Here is a 19,452-nt window from a genome sequence, read left to right on the forward strand (position 1 = left end):
AACCCCCTGCTTCAGACCAAGTCCCCAGTTGCTGTCAGTCTGGATGCGCTCCTCCCCACGCCTTGGTCGCCGGTGCCTCAGAGAAGCATCAGGATTGGCCTGAACCATGAGGGGCTCCTGGCGCTTCCTGCGCTGCTTCTTCTCAAATAGCTGTCGCTGCAGAAGCAAGAAGGAAACCAGACAGACAGACAGACTGGGGTGAGGTTGGCCTGGGAGAGTCCAGGTACCCTTCCTCCTAAGGGGCGCTAGGTATCCGGTCCCTCCAGTCCTTTCCTGTCAGATCTGATCCATTTCCACCTCCTCCTCGAAAAGCGCTGGAACTTTTGTTCCTGAAAATTTTTTTCCTCAGCCACCCAACAGAGGAATGAAGGTTGTAATTTCCAGACTCACAACTTAGTGAGTCCCCGTTTCAAAATACAAAAGCTCCGCACAGGCTGCAGAGCGAGGCCGTCTCAGAAAATGACCAATCCGGCCCTGAGAATTGGCTTGGTGGGTAAAGGTGCTTGCCATCCCGAATCCAGCCTGACACCTGAGTTCAAGTCTAATGTCAGAGAAAAGGACCTGCTCCAGATAAATCTCAAAAGCTTGCAAGCTGTGTCCACATGGTGTTCATGTACCCTACCCCAAATGCATGGGGTTTTAAACGAAACATAAAACAATCAACAGGCAGGCTCACTGTAACCTAAGCTGCGAGTTTGAGACCAGCGGCGAGGCCAGACAGCAAGGTCCTGTCTCAAAATAAACCCGACTTCCTATTTTCTCAGTTCAGGGAAAGATTGGCAGCTCTGCGCAACCTTCTGAAAAGGCTGGGAGACCGGATGCCTGGGGTTCCAGGCTATACCTGTTGTTCCAACTTCTGCAGCCTCACGCCAGAGAATTCATCCTCCAGGGTCCTGGGAGAAACACAAGCTAGTGGCTAAAACCAGCAGACAGCTTGCCCCTCCCCTTGGCCAATCTGGGTTCTGAGCGCCTGTGATGTCACAGTCGGCGCGGGACCTGAACTTTCTAGGTCTTTTCTCCCAGGGCTCCCCCATTTTCGGACCCAAGCAGAGACCCCAGGTTTTTGCTATCACGGGAGACTCGGAGGTCCAGGTTCTGAGCTCCTTCCTCTCACAGACCTAAGCATTTTCTCCTCGCATCTATTTCAAAAGGACTTGGGAGTCCAGCACCCCCCCCCCCGCCCAAAGGCCGCGTCCATTGCTACGAAGTTGCTGGTGGTGAGGCTGAGGGCGGAGCCCAAAGCTGAGTGTACCCCTAACTGCGCATCCGCTTTCTCCCTCTCCCAACCCAGAGCCCATTAGGTTCCCCCACTCACTCTTTCTTCCACTGTTCATTCTCCTGAGACGTTCTAGAGGGTTGGGAAGACGTAATCAAGATTTAGACCCCATATCTCAAAAGAGACCACCCTCTAATACCTGACCCTCGGCCTTCACTGGCCTTAACCCAGATCCCCAACATCTCCCTGAGAATTAGTAGCTCGTGTCGAGCTTTAAGCACTACGGAGGGGGCAAAAATCTGGTTCTCTACCAAATACCGAAGGATGGGCATTGGAGGTTTAGGGCCACATATCCCAAACCCTCGGGATCCACCTGTCTGCAACCTCAGGGGCACCTAAACCTCCCTAACGCCAGTTTGGCAATCTCGTGAAGATGGAACTCTAAAACTTATCCGGACTCTTTCTCAGAAAGGGGATTCCCACAGGCACTTGCCCTCCACTTGGCCCGCTTGGCTCCTCAAGGTCCATGTCCAACAGAGTAATGCCCCCGGGCCCCGAGGGCAGGCGGATTCCTTGTTCTGGGGATTCTGAATTGGAACCAAGAGTCAACGTTCCTTAAAGGGACCCAAGAGTATCCACCCAGCAATATAGCTCGACATATAGAGTCTTTAAGAAATGTATAAGGTCAACCAACACGGACTGGCTAATGCCTGCAGCTCCTGCACTGGGGAGAAGGAGATGAGCGCTAGAAGTTTAGAACCTGGAATCTATCCATCGGCGTCGACTTGGAATCTATAAAAGCATTTCAGGAAATAAATAAATTGTATTTTTAAAAAAGAGGGGCTGGGAGTCTTGGTAGCTAGTTTTAAAAATAGTATAATGTATTTTAATAGCAAAGTTACAGGAAGAGCAAGGAAGATAACATTAAAAACGTGTACTTGCATGTAGGACAACTCAGAAAAGTCTAGTGAGTGGATGGAATCTACCGTATGATAAAAACGCTACCAATACCATTTAGTTGTCGTCAATAAGAAATTTAGTTATTTAAGAAGAAAAAAAACTATAGGGTTGGAGAGATGACTCAGTGGTTAGAGCTCTGACTGCTCTTCCAGAGGTCCTGAGTTCAATTCCCAGCAGCCATCTGTAATGGGATGTGATGTCCTTCTCTGGTGTGTCTGAAGACATTTACAGTGTACTCATGTAAATTAAACAAATTTTTAAAAATCCAAAAAAGTGTTAACAGGTTTATTTGTAATTGCTATAGAGTTGAAGTGTTGGGACGTGTCCACTGAAACATTTTGCTCACATTAATGCTTTCCATCTTGCATTTATTTTAAAAATTCACACACAAATGAAAGTGGAGAAACTGCCAACGTGCTTCTTCCAGAATGTGAGGTGAGAAATTGCTCGGGACTCTCAAACAGACCGGTGCCTCCAAAGTGTAGGCACTAGTGCTATGCAGGCCAGTGAGGCCTCTCAGGTTGGCCTTTTGAAAATACCTGCCTGTGAGTGTAAAGATATCCAGCTAGTGAAAGGAAATTAAATTCAAGGTCTGATAATCCTGCTGCTGGTTTTTGGTATTCTCTTCATAGTATATTTTAGTCTTTAATAATTAAGACCTTCCACAATCTGACAGTCTCTGCAATGCTGAATTCTCTCTTTAAGGAGAAGTAATGTTTCCCATACTTTCCTTAGTTTTAGTTGTCTGAATATGATTTGTTTAGGCTATCTCTTACACAAGGAGATGGAATGCGGGGTGAGCACACAGAGAGGAGTATCTTGTCAGTTGTTAGTTAGGAGATTTAGGGCTTAACTGCCTTCTAGGGACACCTGGGCACCATCGATTGCAGAGCTCTGGAATTCACAGTCATTAGCGAAGCTGTAACTTATCTTGTATAAACACCACGGTGCCTGGGACTGCAGAACCCCGGATTGTAATTAATTCTTGTAAGAGCCCATGCTCTCACATAGAGGGGAATGGGGTGAAGAGGTCCTTGTGTGGGGCTCGGGCTCCTGACTTCCTGACTGCAGTGAGTGTTGGTCCAGCTTCTCTTCCCAGCCTCCCCCCCCCCATAAAAACCCCCAGCTTTCAAGTCTCGTGGTCGTTACTTCTGTCTCCTGCGTCAGATATGTATCAGCCCGGAGCTCCATCATTAAACTACCTCATGCTTTTGCAGCAAGAAGGTCTCTTGCGTTTCATTGGGTAACCCCGTGTCCTGAGACTCGAGTGGGGGGTCCCCGAAAGGGGTCCTACACTAGAACACCGCATGCTCGGAGAACATGCTTAAGAGTCTACTATGCAGGGAAAACTAGATTTTCAAAAAAGATTTTTCCCCCTCTTCCTCCTGTCATCAGTAATTTTGAATGTTACATATCTTTTCCCTGGGGTCAAAAGATACCTAAGTAGGGCGGAGAGATGCCTCAGTAGTTAAGAGCATTGGTTGTTCTTCCAGCGGTCCTAAATTCAATTCCCACATAGTGGGATCTGATGCCCTCTTCTGGAGTGTCTGAAGACAGCTACAGTGTACTCATATACTTAAAACAAGTAAATAAAGTTTTTTTTTTAAGTCACCCTCAAAGTTTAAAAAAAAGGTACTTAAGTATATGATTGTGAGTGGAAAAACGGGACAGAATCAGGTATTAGCAGCTTCTTCACTTTCATCTGCGCTAGGTATCAACTTTTAATCACTCCACAAGGATCTCCATGACCTCTAGACCAGCCTGGTCTACATAGAGTCCCATCTAGGGATACATAGTGAGACTCTGTTTAAAACAATGATCATGTACTATGTAGTTTCCTATCACTAAAGCTCTAACTTGCAGGAACCTGTGGAGCGAGGATAAATGAGAAAACTACAACTCCCAGGAGACACCGCGACAAGATGTCCGCAAAGTTGTCTCATTTCCTGCCCCGCCCCTCGTCACCCCCACCCCCACCCCTAGACCCTGGGTATGCAGGGTTTTGAGTTTTATTTGAAAACGACGCAGGAAATGTTGCGATGAGGATTTTGAGCTTCCAAGAAAACCGGAAATTTTTTTAAAAAATAAGGCAACCTCATCAGAAAGGGGCGGGGCCGCTAACGCGGGCGGAAGCTCAGAGCCAGCGTGGACCAATCAGGATCTTGGGGGCGGGCTCTCTGCGGGTGGAAAAGTGGGCGTGACTTAGGAGGGAAATCACCAGAAACCTGGCGGAGGTCGCCGGCTGGGAAGACGCCCTCTGTGCTTGGAGAGGTGAGGGGCGTTCAGAAGCGGAGAACAGAGGGACTGGAGCATGGGATACTTACCCGGTGTCAGGCCTCCGCGGTCCCGTGAGAAGGGGAGGTTAGGGGCCTGGAGTCCTCGGTTCAGGGGAGTATTCCCTACTCTAAGGGCGCCGGAATGAGGGTCTGCGGATTGCGTTTCCAGGAAGGGGAGGCTGGAGGCCTGGTATCCTGGGCTCTAGGTGACTAAACGCTTGGAGTCTTCATTTTTGCAAATAGGGTGGCGTGCACACCCGTTTGCCCAACTGGATACGGGGTTGGGACATCCTTAGCCATGGACAGTAAGTGCTACACGCCTGGAGAGTCAGGAGGGTCAGGAATTCAAGGCCAACCTGGGCTATTTAAGACACGTCTCAGAAAAACCACAACCAAACAAGAAGAACTTATTCTCCATCTCTTCTCACAGACCAGCCACGATGCCTATCTCTGTGCCCCGCGGGGCCTCTTTCCTTCTCATACCACCTCTGTTGACGTTGTCTGCTGTGTTGGCAGTGCCTGTGGACCGCGCAGCACCTCATCAGGACAGTCAGGCCACTGAGACCCCGGTGAGTAGCTCTCCCCTGTTCTCTGGTATCTTTGCAGTGGCGCAGTGGCCTCTGCCATCCCCAGGGCCCCGGTGAAAACTCCAGGGATCCCGTTTAACACGCTGAAGCTTGTGGTTTTCCTGCCTTCCTTTGCAATAGTGAATTAGTGAAACACACAAGCAGACCTGGGGGCGGTGGCCTTGGAGCTGTGAAATTCAAGACAAACCCCAAAGGAAAACCCATGTCACACCCTCCTCTAAACCCCTCTGGTCCTTAAGACCCTTCTTAACAAGGAAGAAAACCAAAAGGAAAGGAAAACCACATTTCCCAGTAGCACCATCGGCAGTTGGAAGCTACTACTTATGGGGCATTCCAGCTTCATGGAGCTCATGGGAGGTGTAGTTCAAATGGGAAAAGGACACGGGACCTGCAGACTTCCTCGTTCCTCCAAATATTATTGAACCCCGTGAAACCTTTGCTCATAGAGAGTTGCAACTTGCAAACTCCAGGTACCTGATTTATGGCCCGGTTCTCCCTGTATCTCTCTCCAGCATTGCAAGCTGTGTTGCCTCCTACCAGGGGTTAGTCCTCTACTCTGGGAAATCTTGAAGCCAGAAAAAAAAAAAATAACAGAGTAGACACGTTGTAAGTCTTTGCAGGTTCCAGGAGGGAGACGGAAGAGAAAGCCAAGGCATTTAAGACATGGAAGAAGACAGGTTGAGCGCTGTAGGTCATTAAGCAGCCATATATCGGTGGGGTTGGGGGTTGCTGAGGAGTTGAGTGTCCTGAGAGTTGGGATGAGCATGCTTAGGCTGGTGGCTGCTACTCAGAGGGAGGGAGGGAGGGAAGGAAGCATTATCCCTTTGAAATGAGAATTCTGAAAAAGTGGCATTTTCAGCAATGGAGATCTGCCTTCAGCTGCACCTAGGGAGGGGCTTCTGGCCTGGAAGTACCATATCTCATTAAGATGGCCACACCCCCTTCCCCTCAGCCTGGTCTTGAGGTGAATCAGCTTTCTCAGGCGGTGGATTCTTAGTCACATGACTGAAGAACTAGCTGTCCCCTAAGGGAGGGGACAGTAATAGTATGTAATGTTTGGAGCTGTTTAGAACAAATCCAGATTCCACTCTTTTGACTGGGAGGAAGTAGCTTCCCTTTAGTGGGCCTCACCGAAGCTCTGACATCTATCTCCTTCCTTTTGTTTGGCATTTTAAGTTTTAAGGAGGTTCAAAGGGAGAGGTTAATCCTCAGTGGTCCTTAGGCCTGCCTGTGCTGTCTGACATCCCCCCAGGAGAACTGAGATCCTAAAACTATGAGGCGTTAGTGTTTAAGTGTTGAGTTGATCTGCCTACTCACAGCTGAAGCAGGTGTGTGTGTGTGTGTGTGTGTTTCACTCACAGCGAGTTTCAGGCCTTGCAGTAAGTTCAAAGGGGAGGGAACCAGTTAGATGGAATCAGACTGCCATCCTGTCATCTGAAGGTGGCCCAACCAAAAAGGCAGAAGATAAAAATTAAGATAGCTCAGTATGAAATACCCAAAAGCTAATAAGACCGCTCTCTAGACTGTACCAGACACAAACCATCTTTACCATGAAGGTCCATAGATTTCATTCCAAAGCTCTTTGCCAGAATCATGGTGCCAGCGAGAAGGCTCAGTCGGTCAAAGCTGCTGGCTTGCCAAGCCTATCTGGGTTTCATCCCTGCTACCCACATGGGGAAAGGAGAAAAGCACCACCAAGGGTTGTCTTGGTCACAGTGTCTGTTCACAGCAGTAAAACCCTAAGACAGCAGGCCTGCTCGCTACTCCACACAGGGCTACCTCCGACCAAGGAACTCACTTGACAGCCAAGAAGTGCAGCAGAAACTGGAGATGCAGCTTGCTGACAGCCAGGCTGGTGCTCAGCCAACTTTCATACACAGTCCAGGACACCCAGGGAGTGGTGCCTCCCGTATAGGCTCAGCTCTTCCAAGTCAGTTAACAATCAAGGCATGGTTCTCAGGTCAGCCTGTCAGCATGGTTACTCAGCTGAGGCAGTGCTTGGCTATGTCAGTTTGATGGTTGGAATTTACCAGAGTGTCCCTGTATCCTCCTTGTCTCTGGCGCCCAAGTTTGGTTATTAAACAACGAGAAAGTCAGTTACATCATACTGGACATAGTGCACGTGTGATTGTTTTTTGCCTTTTATGAAACAGATCTCGTTGAGAGATGCCATTAAAGCTTAAATTGGGAGCCAGGGAGCCAACACTCAGGAGGCAGAAGCAAGTGAATCTCTGAGTTCAAGGCCAGCCCAGTCTACAGAGCTAGTTCCAGGACATCCAGGGCTACACAGAGAACCCAGTCTTGAAGAAACAACAGCAAACAAACAAAAATTGGGCTGGAGAGAGATACCTGATGCTTAGGAGCACTGGCTACTCTTCCAGAAGCCGGAGTTTGGTTGTTAGCGCTCACAACTATCTGTAACTGCTTTGCCAGGCCGGGGATAGCACATGCCTCAATTCTAGCACTCTTTCGGCAAGTGGGGGGGGGGATCTCTGACTTAGCTCACGATGCTCTACTGAGTAAATTCCAGGACAGCCAGGGCCACATGGAGAAACCCTGCCTCAAAAAATAAGGATCGAAGACTAAAGACTAAAAGGAGACCATCTAGGGAGGAGAGCAGTTAGAAAGAGAAGCCCAGTTTTGGAAAACAAAACGAAGCAAAGTTCCTTGTCTGTCTTAGAGTTTCTATTGCTGTGACAAAGCATCATGACCAAAAAGCAAGATGGGGAGAAAATGGTTTATTTTCCCACAGCGCCGTTATCACTGAAGGAAGCCAGGACAGGAACTCACACTGGCCAAGAACCTGGAGGCAGGAGCCAGTGCAGATGCCCTAGACTGGCTTATGTCCTCTGAATTGCTCAGCCTGCTTGCTTATATATAAGCAAGGACCATGACCGCAGGGATGGCTCCACCCACAATGGGCTGGACCCTCCCCCCTTGATCACTAACAGAGGAAACGCCTTACAGCTGGATCTCACTGAGGCATTTCCTCAGCTGACGCTCCTTCCTCTCTGATGACTCTAGCCTGGGTCAAGTTGACACATAAAACCATCCAATACAATGTTCTCAGCCCTCAGGGGGACAGCCCAAGGCTTACTAGAGAAAAGGAAGAAACTCCATTTGTAACCAAGAATGCCAAAAGTTGCCACCTGGGTTTTTTGACTCCTACACCTTGGTTTTATAAGGTGCTGACAAGCAGGTTGAGACAGGGGGCCCAGAGCTGGAGAGGTAGCTCAGAGTCAAGAGTGCTGCTGCTCTTCCAGATGAAGAGTTCTGTTCCCAGCACCCTCCCTGGGTTGCTGAGAACTGCCTGTGAGTCCCCTCTTCTGGCCTCCACTGGTACTTGCACACACGTGACATACACCAGGCACACACACACACACACAAATAAAATGAACTTTTCTTTGTTTTTTGAGACAGGCTTTCTCAGTGTATCCCTGGCTGTCCTGGAACTTATTCTGTAGAGAAGGCAGGCCTCAAACACACACAGAGATCTGCCTCTGCCTCAGTACTGAGATTACTGCGTGAGTGCACCGTCATTACCAGCAAAATAAATCTTTTTATATATATATATATATATATATATGTATGTATGTATGTATGTATGTATGTATGTATGTATGTATGTATGTATGTATGTCAGTACTGCTGTTGTGACACCACAAGGAGGAACTGGGAGGGACATGTGTTCCGTGGTGTGGACTCCATGGCCCTGTGCCCTGATGTGAGGGCAATATGGGAGACAAGAGGGTCAGTCAACCAGTGCCCTCAGCATAAGCTGCTGAAAACAAGTTAGTCCTGATTTGAAGACACAGCAGCCTTGTGTGGCATCTCCACCCCATGCAGAATAAAGCAACTGCCTGGGGACCCTACAGTCACACACCCGGGCACACACAGTGTAAGGCAGAGCCAGTGCCTGCATTTTACATTCCTCTACATATCTTGTGTGTGTGGAGGTCAGAAGATGACTTGCAGGAGTCATGTCTTTCTCTTCCTTGTTGGTGCCAAGGGCCAAAGTCAAGCTGTCAGAGTTCATGCTGTCACCCTTCCTTACTGAGTCATCCTGCTGCCCCAGACACCGTGTGTTCTGGTCAGAGACTTGGTTCCCCTGCTATGAGCCTCAGTGGCACAGAGCGAGAGGACATCAGAGAGAACACTCACACCTTGTCCCGTCACCACCCCAGACAAAGGGGCTTCTCTATCCCAGGGAGGAATAAAGCCAGGGGCTTATAGACCTGGGGCATGGCAAAGGGGTGTGTGTGTGAGCGTGTGTGTGTGTGTTTGTAGGTAGGTGCAGAAGCCAGAATCAGGCATCAGATCCCCTGCAGCCAGCATTGCAGATGGTTGTGAGCCACCGGATTTGGGTGCCGGAAACTGAACGTGGGCCTTGTGCACGAGCAGCAAGGGCTCTTCGCTCCTACACCGTGTGTCTAGTTCATGCCTGACGGCAGCCCAGACCTTCATGCTTATGGACTAGCCGGCTCTGGCTGGCTCTTGAGGACTCGGCCAGTGAGTAATGCAGGCCTCCTGTTGTGTGTGGAAGGTATATCAGCTGCAAGGTGGGAGCTGAGCTGTGGCCGTGGCCGGGGAAACTGAGACGATGAGGCAGGTGTTGTCATGTTCTCCCTTGTCCCTCAGGACACGGGCCTGTACTACCATCGGTACCTCCAGGAGGTCATCAACGTGCTAGAGACAGATGGGCACTTCCGGGAGAAGCTGCAAGCTGCCAACGCTGAGGACATTAAGGTGTGCTAAGCTTGGGCCGTGAGGGGATATGCTCAAGGGAACTTGGGGGTCAGAGCTGAGGAGTTTCGGGACTCCCGAAAATGTGTTTAAACATGGACATGAAGTCTCAGCATTGCTATTTATCAGCTATGGGACCTCAGTGTGCTGTGCCTCAGTTTCCCGTCTATTAAGATGTAGCCCTGTTCCCTCCTTGAGTTCTTACTTGCCTCTGATTGGCTTCTGTTTCCGTTATTTTTTTTTTGACTGTGACAAAAATTGCCAACCAGAGGGACTTACGGGAGGATTTATTCTTGTTCAGAGGCGTCATAGGCAGAGTTTGCAGCAGGAGTGCAAGGTGGCTGGCTGGGTCGTGTCCCCAGAGATGGATGGGTAGTCTGCAGCCCAGCTTATGGGATAGTGCGGCCAACACATAGAGAGAGTCTTAATTTATCTAGAAACTCCCTCTTAGGTGCGCTCAAATGTTTGTCCTCTAGATAATTCTAGATCTTGTCAAGTGTACCTTCTTCACCATCACCAGGGACATCCCTGATGGGAGCGTGTGCAGGGGGGTCAGCACCTCTGGCCACAGAGCTGGGCGGCAAAAGAAGCTCTCCTGGTGCCTTCAGGAGTTTGCTGGCAGCCCCTTGGGGCTGACGGGCAGGCAGTGCTGCAGGGACGCTGTACCCAGCAGAGACGCTGGTGAGCCCTGGGGTGCTGTGAGCAGGAGAGGCCAGGGTCGGCTGGACCGGATGAGAACAGGCGCAGCCCAGAGACAGCATTGAGCTCAGCACTCTGGGCCGGCGGGTGAAGGTGGACGCGCTGTCTCCGCTGAGTGTAAAAAGTCAGAACTGATTGGAAAGAGGTGTCAGGAGCGTTAGTGGCCCTGTGTAAGAACAGACTTGGGAGTGTGGGCGCTCCCAGTCAGTAGTGCTGGGTGAGGGGCCTCTCAGGGAAGCTCAGGCTCCGTCTTGCTCTTTCGGGCTTCCATGCACCAGGGCACGCAGCAGGCAGGAAAGACGTGAACATAACGGAGCTTCCGGAACAGGCAGTTCAGTGGTGCAGGGTACAGGGTGTAGAGTGGGGCTGCCCAGCAATCATCTTCTGGCATCGGCCTGACTGGGGTCCCCCTTCTCAGCCTGACTGGGGTCCCCCTTCTCTGTCTGACTGGGGTCCCCCTTCTCTGTCTGACTGGGGTCCCCTTCTCAGCCTGACTGGGGTCCCCCTTCTCAGCCTGACTGGGGTCCCCCTTCTCTGTCTGACTGGGGTCCCCTTCTCAGCCTGACTGGGGTCCCCCTTCTCAGCCTGACTGGGGTCCCCCTTCTCTGTCTGACTGGGGTCCCCTTCTCAGCCTGACTGGGGTCCCCCTTCTCTGTCTGACTGAAGTCCCCCCTTCTCAGCCTGACTGGGGTCCCCCTTCTCTGTCTGACTGGGGTCCCCCTTCTCAGCCTGACTGGGGTTTCCCCTTCTCTGTCTGACTGGGGTCCCCCTTCTCTGTCTGACTGGGGTCCCCCTTCTCAGCCTGACTGGGGTCCCCCTTCTCTGTCTGACTGGGTCCCCCCTCTGTCCCTGAAGAGCGGAAAGCTGAGTCAGGAGCTGGACTTCGTCAGCCACAATGTCCGCACCAAGCTGGATGAGCTCAAGCGACAGGAGGTGTCCAGGCTGCGGATGCTGCTCAAGGCCAAGATGGATGCAAAGCAGGAGCCTAGTGAGCTCGGGTGGAAGGACGGGCCCCGGGTGGCTCTGCCCTGGGTGGCGGGTGCTATGGGCTCTTGGGAAAGCAGGTGCAAGTTACTCAGGATTTCCTTCTCTCTGGCACATTTTTGAGACGGTGGTGGAGAGTTTGCCTTTCTAAAACGGGGTAGCCAGGCTAGTCTCAGACCTACTATGTAGCCAAAGACGACGTTAGACTCCTGGGCCTTCTGTGTCTACTTCCTGGGCGCTCGTGTAGGGCCACCACATGCTTCTGTGTTCTCCCTCACACACCTTTATTGAGTGAGAAGGGCCGTGATATGGGTAACAGCACTTGTCCCCAAGCCTGATGACCCGAGTTCATGTCCACATATGCTGGGGGGGAGGAGACAATCGCTCCGCAGCGTTGACCTCTGACCTTTACATAAATTCTGTGTACCCGTTCGCCCATGTGCACCCAAGCATGCACACACACACACACACACACACACACACAGTATAAACCAAGCTATAACAGTGTGCTGCTGATTCACACCACCAGCCTCTCACGAGTGGACTCTAGGCAGGCACTCCACCGAGGCCCCCGCTTAAACTTACTCTGTACCCAGACAAGCCCAGAACATACAATACAAGTAGCTGGATGGCAAGCCTGTGTCATGCCCACCTACAAGGGGCATGTTCTTATGCCTGTACTGGAGAAGACCCTCGGAGGACACCGTAGTCCAACACGGCTGTAGTGCAAACTGCATAGCGGCTCAAGGACCCAGCAGTGTGCGTGCCGGACGGCTGTGGAGTGGATAAATGAAATGTGCTCTGTCTGCACCGTGAAACATTAGTCAGCCCTAAAAGGTGTGAGAAGCTGACGTGCACAGCAGTGGAAATGGACCTCAGATGGGATGCCGTCAGAAGCTGGGCACCAGGCTGTAAAGCACATGAAGTGTCCCCAGTCGGCGAGTGCACAGACGGGATGTGGGGAAAGGGAAACGTATGGCTCTTTGGGGGTGGCAACAGTACCCTAAAAGTCATGGTGGTGGTGTTTTGTGTGCACCTGTGAACATCCTAAAAATCCATGAAATGGGTGGTTTAGCGCTTGGCAAGATGGCTCAGCCAGTAAGGCACAAGCTTGATTAGAGACATACACACACTCACCACCCTTGCTACAACAAACCAGTCGGGGCTAACCATGGAGCCCGAGTTATTAGGCTGTAGTGGCGAGGCAGGGACCTCTGTTAACTGTTCTATTAAGAGCAGGGCCTGGCACTGCTGTCATTGTGATTACTGCTATTTTTAGCCCCAGAGTCAGTGGAGGGCTCACATCCTCCGACACTGTCCAGGCCCATGTGCCGTTCTCTCTGCACTGTTGCTCTCAGTCAGGGGTCCTGACAGAAAAGCCGTGATGGGTGTTATTGGTTTGCCTTTCCCTTACCCAGACTTGCAGGTGGACCACATGAACCTCCTGAGGCAGTTTGAGCACCTGGACCCTCAGAACCAGCACACATTTGAGGCTCGGGACTTAGAGCTGCTGATCCAGACGGTAGGGAGAGGGTGCGAGCCAGCTGAGATGCTCAGCATGGAGGAAGAGGGAACTGGTAGAGGGCACTGGTGCTGGGCTGGGCCTGCTCATCACACCCTGCTCTTCTACAGGAAAACGGGGTGGTCAGGACTATGTGATGGAATCTGTTCCCTGCATTGTAGGGTGCTTAGAGCAGTCCTGGGCTTACCCACTGATGCCTAAGACTTCCTCCTGATGTAACAAGGAAAACTTGTCTGGTATTAACAACTGTCCCTTGGTGCATAGCCACCTGGGTAGTGCAGCTGTCACCATAGCAACTGTGTTAGTCCCTTGTTGCTGCAGTGATAGTTACAAACTAAGTAGCCTGAGAAAGTATGAATTCATTGTCTTATAAGAGCTGTTCTGAGGGGCTGGAGAGATGGCTCAGTGGTTAGGAGCACCTGCTGCTCTTCTAGAAGACCCAGGTTCAGTTCCCAGCATTCGCCTGACAGTTCATGTTTGCCTGTAACTGTAGTTCCAGAGGATCTGACACCTTCACACAGACATGCATACACGCAGGCAAAACACAAATGCACAGGAAATTATTTTAAGAAGTAATTTTGCCATTCCCCTGCCTCAGCCTCCTGAGTTGCTGGGATTGTTCTCAGCACCCAAGCTGTACTGCTTTCCATGTTGAGCCCGTCTCACATGCCCTCCCCTGCCCTTTCCTGAAATGCCAAGCTTGTGGAGGGCGGGAAAGATTCACATCCAAACCACGTCTGCACAAACATCATCAGTTTGGGAACGCACCCCAGGGTTTGCTGTGGACGGAACCAACCACGGAGACCAAAAAAGTGAGTCACGCCAAGTGTCTAGAGGACAGGAGGAATGTGACCCTCTTGCCCCTCCATAGGCCACCCGAGACCTCGCCCAGTATGACGCTGCACACCATGAAGAGTTCAAACGCTACGAGATGCTCAAGGAGCACGAGAGAAGACGGTACCTGGAGTCTCTGGGAGAGGAGCAGCGGAAGGAGGCCGAGAGGAAGTTACAAGAGCAACAGCGCAGACACCGGGAACACCCCAAAGTCAATGTTCCTGTAAGGACCCCCATGTATGTTTTACCGTGTCCAACCCCTAAGCACAAAAAAAAAAAAAAAAAAAAATGAATGCAGATGCAGAACTACAACTCCCAAGAGTCCTTGAAGCAAAAAGTCCACCTATATGCTGGGAATTGTAGTTTTGGCTTGTGGGGACCACAGTTTATTGGATGAGCACATAGGGCTATCTGAGCTGATACAGTGGCTCTCAGACTCATTGTTCACAAGCTCCTGCTGTTCTCCACAGGGCAGCCAAGCCCAGCTGAAGGAGGTGTGGGAGGAGCTGGATGGATTGGACCCCAACAGGTTCAACCCCAAGACTTTCTTCATACTGCATGGTAAGGTGGGGAGAGTGCCCCAGACCCAGGCTGAAATCTCGGTGCCTGTGTGAAGCTGCCATGGAAAATAGGGGCCTTGGAAAGATGGGTTCCAGAGGACCCCAGGACTCATGTGGTACTCACAACTATCTCGGTCTAGTCGAGGGGTTCCAATGCCCTCTTGGCTCTGAGGGCACTAAGCACACATGTGATACACATAATACATGCAGGCAAAACACACGTGTGTACACACACACAGACACACACACACAGACACAAACACACACACACTTTTTTTTTCTTTAATCTGCCATGGGGCTGTTGAGATTGACGTTTGTAGTGTTGAGAGAATGAAGTTTGTTGGTTGCCATAGTAACCAGAAGCCTGGTCCCCTCAAGAGCCCTGCCTGGCCACCTGAGGTTGATATGTGGAACATAGATCAGAAGGAGACAGGAGAGAGCCAACTCCCGTGTTGACCTGTGACCTCTGCTTGAGTTGTGTCCAGGTGTAACTACACCCAGGCACATGTACACTCAAGTTAAACAAAATGTAACATCTTGGTTTCGTGTGTGTGTGTGTGTGTGTGTGTGGGATTTTTGATTTTGTTGTTGTTTTGGTTTTTTGAGTTTTTCTGTGTAGCCATGGCTGTCCTGGAACTCACTCTGTAGATCAGGCTGGTCTTGAACTCACAGAGACCTGTCTGTCTCTGCCTCCTGGGTGCTGGGATTAAAGTTGTGTGCCAGTACGCACAGATCAGGTAAGGTAGTGTCTCCCTATACTCCAGTGAAGCCAAAGGCAGGCGGTTCCCTCGAAGCTCATAGGCCAGCTAGTTGGCCTAACTTCCTGTAGTTCCAAGCCAATGAGAGACCCTCTCCGAAAGCAGACGAGGACAGGGATGTGTGAGGGTGTCTTCTGACCGCCGTGCTGTGCGGTGTGCTTGCACCCGCTCCCACACAAGTGCACACATGGCCCGCACAGCCAGCCCCTCACAAGCCCCTCTGGCCCTGAAGGCGCCTGCAGCTCTGTGCACACATACACATAGTCTAGACGTTTTTAATTTAAAAAGAAACGTGTTGAGGAAGCCATGCTGTGCCAGGAATGGAGGTGAGCCAGAGAGCTGGGGATCTCTGACCTCAGATGCCCACAGCACTCAGTTTTAGTGTGAATTTCTGTCACAGTTAGAGAATCGTGGGTCTCTTGCTGGAAATGGAACCCAGGGCTTCTTAACATGTATTCTCCAGAGCCACTTGACTCTGTCATACAGCCAGATCCTGAGTACCTTTTAATCTAGCAAAACTGGAACTTCGAGCCGTGTACAGTGAAGCCCACGGAGAGCCTGAGAAAACAAGGTCCTGGCAAGAGGCTTAAGAGCTCACCCTCATCTACGTGGGCAGTGGAGGCCACCCTGAGAAAAAAAAAAAAGGCCCAGCATTGTGGCACATACCTTTAATCCCAGTACTCAGGAGGCAGAAGCAGGCAGATCTCTGAGTTAAAGGCCATCCTGGCCTGCAGAGCCACCAGGGATACTCAGGAAACCGTGTCTCAAAAAGTTAAAATAATAATACTAATGGTAAAGTAGACTCCTGTACTCCCAGACAGCTCCTAGTTCAGCCATCCTCTCAACCCCCAGATTCCATATTGGCACCTACCACTGTGCTTCCTGTCTGTGACTCTGGCTCCAGCTGCCCTGGGGAAATGCAGTCTGTGCCACTAAAGTTGGTGCCACTGCAACTGCAGTCACCCCACGTGACCAGTGGCTGCTCAGTCGGAAGGTGTAGTCCCAGAGGGGACACGCATGGGAAAAGTGGGAGTAAAGATCAGCTGTGTGGTGGAGCTGCGGCCCTGTTCCAGAACGTCAGGCAAAGGCCAGGCCCGGATGCATGGACCTCCCTAGATACTGGAATTGATTTGGACCTGGTTCTCTGAGGGGCAGAGGTCACAAGGCCCCTGCACTCCATTCTTAGGTCCCTGTTTGCTACAGAATGGTTTTGGTTTTTGTTTTTTGGGTTGTTTGTGGTTTTGTTTTCGAGACTGGGACTCTGTGTAGGCCTGGCTGTCCTGAAACTCTGTAGACCAGGCTAGCCTCAAACTCAAGATTTCTGCCTGGCTGTATGTAACTCAGGGATGCTGGGATTAAAGGCGTGCACCACCATACCCAGCCAGAATGGGTGCTTATAACAACAGGTCTTGCTGGCCTACTGGCCATGGTCACCATTCTGTTTGTCCTCTGCTAAGAGACCTCATTCCCACCCACAATTCCTTCACTAGCTTTTCCCTTGAGGACCAGACTCATTCAGCCCTCTGTCTCTAACATACCGCATCTCATCCCCAGACATCAACAGCGATGGTGTCCTAGATGAGCAAGAACTGGAAGCTCTCTTTACCAAGGAGGTGAGTGTAACAGGCAAGGCATATTTTAGCCCCTTATTCCCTAACCTCCCTCTGGTTTCCTGTCAGTGAGAGTGCAGGAAAAAACTACAACTCCCAGCAGCCCCTAGGGACAAAGAAGCTATTATTAGTAAAGCTAGCCCCACCGGCCCTCTGAGAAGTGGGTATGTCCTTGACCCCGCAGCTGGAGAAGGTGTACGACCCAAAGAACGAGGAGGATGACATGAGAGAGATGGAGGAGGAGCGGCTTCGCATGCGGGAGCACGTGATGAAGAACGTGAGAGGAGCCACGCTGGCGGTGGGCAGCGGGCAGCAGGCTCAGCACAGTCGCTAACCGTGCTCTGGCTCCTCAGGTGGACACCAACCAGGACCGGCTTGTGACCCTGGAGGAATTCCTGGCATCCACACAGAGGAAGGAGTATGGGGACACCGCAGAGGGATGGAAGGTGAGGACATGGGACCTTAGTGTCTTCCTTCTGTATCTTCAGCAAACACTACTTCACTCAGGTGGCACACGGACGCAGCCTCTCAGCCTCTCCCACCTCAGTGAGGCAGGGGTCTCCCTAACAGTTCTGTGCCCCACAGACAGTGGAAATGTATCCAGCCTACACAGAGGAAGAACTCAAGCGTTTTGAAGAGGAGCTTGCTGCCCGGGAGGCTGAGCTGAATGCCAGGGCCCAGCGCCTCAGCCAGGAGACAGAGGCCCTGGGGCGCTCCCAGGACCGCCTAGAGGCTCAGAAGAGGGAGCTGCAGCAGGTGACCAGTGGGGGAATTTGGGCCCATTATCTGGATCTCGTAGGTTCACATACGCAGGCGGTGGCTGCTGTCATCAAAGGGGCAGAGGACTCCCCACGCCTGAATGTGCCACAGCCGTTCCACATAAGGGCAGTGAGGGGTGTAAGGCCCAGGAAGGGGAGCTCAAGGGTTCAGTGTGGGAGCCTGAGTCACGACAGGAGAATGGAATCCTACCTTCTGCGGCTCCCAGCTCAGTGACAGAGGAGCCAAGGCCATGAGGAAGACACGGGACTGTGGCCACTTAGCAGTTGGCCATAGCATCTGTCTGGGGCCATAACCTCCTGCCTATGCGTCTGCCTCCTGCAGGCTGTTCTGCAAATGGAGCAAAGGAAGCAGCAAGAACAGAACGCTCCGCCTTCCAAACCCGACGGACAGCTGCAGTTCCGTGCACACACAGGTACTTGCTCTGTACCCTGGGACACTGGGTCTAAAGGAGGAAGACCAGGCCCAGGCCCCTAAATCAGAAGCAGGAGGGTTCGTGACTGACTCTCAGTCTGAGGGAGGAGGCCTGAGAACCCTGTTTCCCGTGTTTAGGGAAATTTCCTGACATCATTCTCCTGTTTCCTACACAGACGATGCCCCTGTCCCAGCTCCGGCAGGTGACCAGAAAGACGTGCCTGCTTCTGAAAAGGAGGTTCCAGAGCAGACCCCTGTGCTGCCACAACTGGATTCCCAGCATTCATAAGCCCTCAGAGACCCCAGCCCTCGGTTCCCACAGCAGCGACAGAAGCTGAATGAAGTGTCCTTGCAGCCTCTCAGGAGACCAAAGCCTTCACGGCCTCCTGGGGAGGAGAATGAGGCTACCCTGTTCCTCAGATCGCTTCTGCCCTGTCTACCAGTCTCTGTTCTCACAGACTCTGGGTCCCAGTTCCTTCTTTCCTTCCTTCCCTCCTTCCTTCCTTCCTTCTTTCTTTCCTTCCCTCCTTCCATTTCTTTACTGTCAGGGACTCAACTGCAGGAGCTGAAGTTCAGGAGACCCCGCCCACCTGGAGTGCACAATACAAGCCTGCCTGCCTTCCTGCTTTGCTCTTACCTGTTCCAGGCTCAGCCTCTCTGCTTCCTGTACCTAGTGTCAGTGGGTCACGGGAATTTGGCTTGATCTCTCTGACTCTTTGCCTTGTGTGGGGCCAGTGATCTCAGTTCCTTTTGGTGGCTAGAGGCTATCATGATGTGGGGTGTTCTTCAAGTGGCTATCAGCTCTGCCTGGCCTCCACTACACCCCCCCACCAGCCTTAACCCTGATCTCCCAGGCCCAATACCTACCCCATGGCCCCAGAAGGTACCCAGATATGCCTACACCCCTCACTGAGCCCCCTATGGGGGCTCCTGAAAATTGGCTCACCCACTTCTCTGGCTTCAGGCCACACTGCTGTGTCCTACTCTGTGCCCCAGTTTCATCCAAATATAGCCTGGCACAAATACACATTGGCGTATCTGTGAGTGTTCTGCCCTCTTGCAAGTCCCACCTGCACTACGGGCTGCCTGCTAGACTCCCTGGATCCTCTGACACACTTTTACTGCCTGGGGGCTTGCTGGGGCAGCTTTCTGTGTGCTCTTGCCAGAAGGGCAACGTCACTTCATTTCTGCCCTGGGAACAGAAACCCCAAACCTGAGCTTGAAAAAAAATTATCTTAAATAATTAAAAATATATATATTATCAAAAGGCCATGGGTCAGTTGGGATAGTGCCTTCCTACCATGAATTGAGGCTCTGTATCCCACAGACCACAGAGCTGGGGTATAGAGGTAAATGCCTGTAATCTGAGCATGTGGGGGGTAGAAGCAGGAAGATCAGGAGTTCATTGTCATCCTAGGCTGTATAACAAGTTGAAAACTAGCCTATCTGAAGCCCTGTGCCCAAAGACAAAAAAAATGACCAAAAACAAAAGCTGGGCAGGGAGGCAGAAAG

At 51.4% G+C, this 19,452-nt stretch overlaps 1 protein-coding gene across 1 annotated transcript; it reads left to right on the top strand.

The window, feature by feature from the left end:
* The first annotated feature begins 4,364 nt into the window (after positions 1-4,364).
* On the top strand, positions 4,365-19,210 carry NUCB1 (nucleobindin 1). The gene is made up of 13 exons (XM_080909043.1): positions 4,365-4,447; positions 4,883-5,021; positions 9,678-9,785; positions 11,337-11,469; positions 12,884-12,987; positions 13,859-14,044; positions 14,292-14,382; positions 16,694-16,752; positions 16,934-17,026; positions 17,103-17,195; positions 17,335-17,505; positions 17,851-17,941; positions 18,117-19,210. The coding sequence occupies exons 2-13, from the start codon at positions 4,893-4,895 to the stop codon at positions 18,227-18,229; spliced, it is 1,371 nt and encodes a 456-aa protein (XP_080765169.1). The 5' UTR covers positions 4,365-4,447; positions 4,883-4,892; the 3' UTR covers positions 18,230-19,210.
* The last annotated feature ends 242 nt before the right edge of the window (positions 19,211-19,452 follow it).

The sequence above is a fragment of the Micromys minutus genome (assembly GCF_963924665.1).
Source record: "Micromys minutus genome assembly, chromosome: 32".
Classification (NCBI taxonomy): Eukaryota; Metazoa; Chordata; class Mammalia; order Rodentia; family Muridae; genus Micromys; species Micromys minutus.

Coding starts and splice junctions, on each gene's coding strand:
- NUCB1 (XM_080909043.1), top strand. CDS start 4,893: ATGCCTATCTCTGTGCCCCGCGGGGCCTCTTTCCTTCTCATACCACCT. Junction 16,753..16,933: donor AAGCTCTCTTTACCAAGGAG/GTGAGTGTAACA, acceptor TTGACCCCGCAG/CTGGAGAAGGTGTACGACCC. Junction 17,027..17,102: donor GGGAGCACGTGATGAAGAAC/GTGAGAGGAGCC, acceptor CTGGCTCCTCAG/GTGGACACCAACCAGGACCG.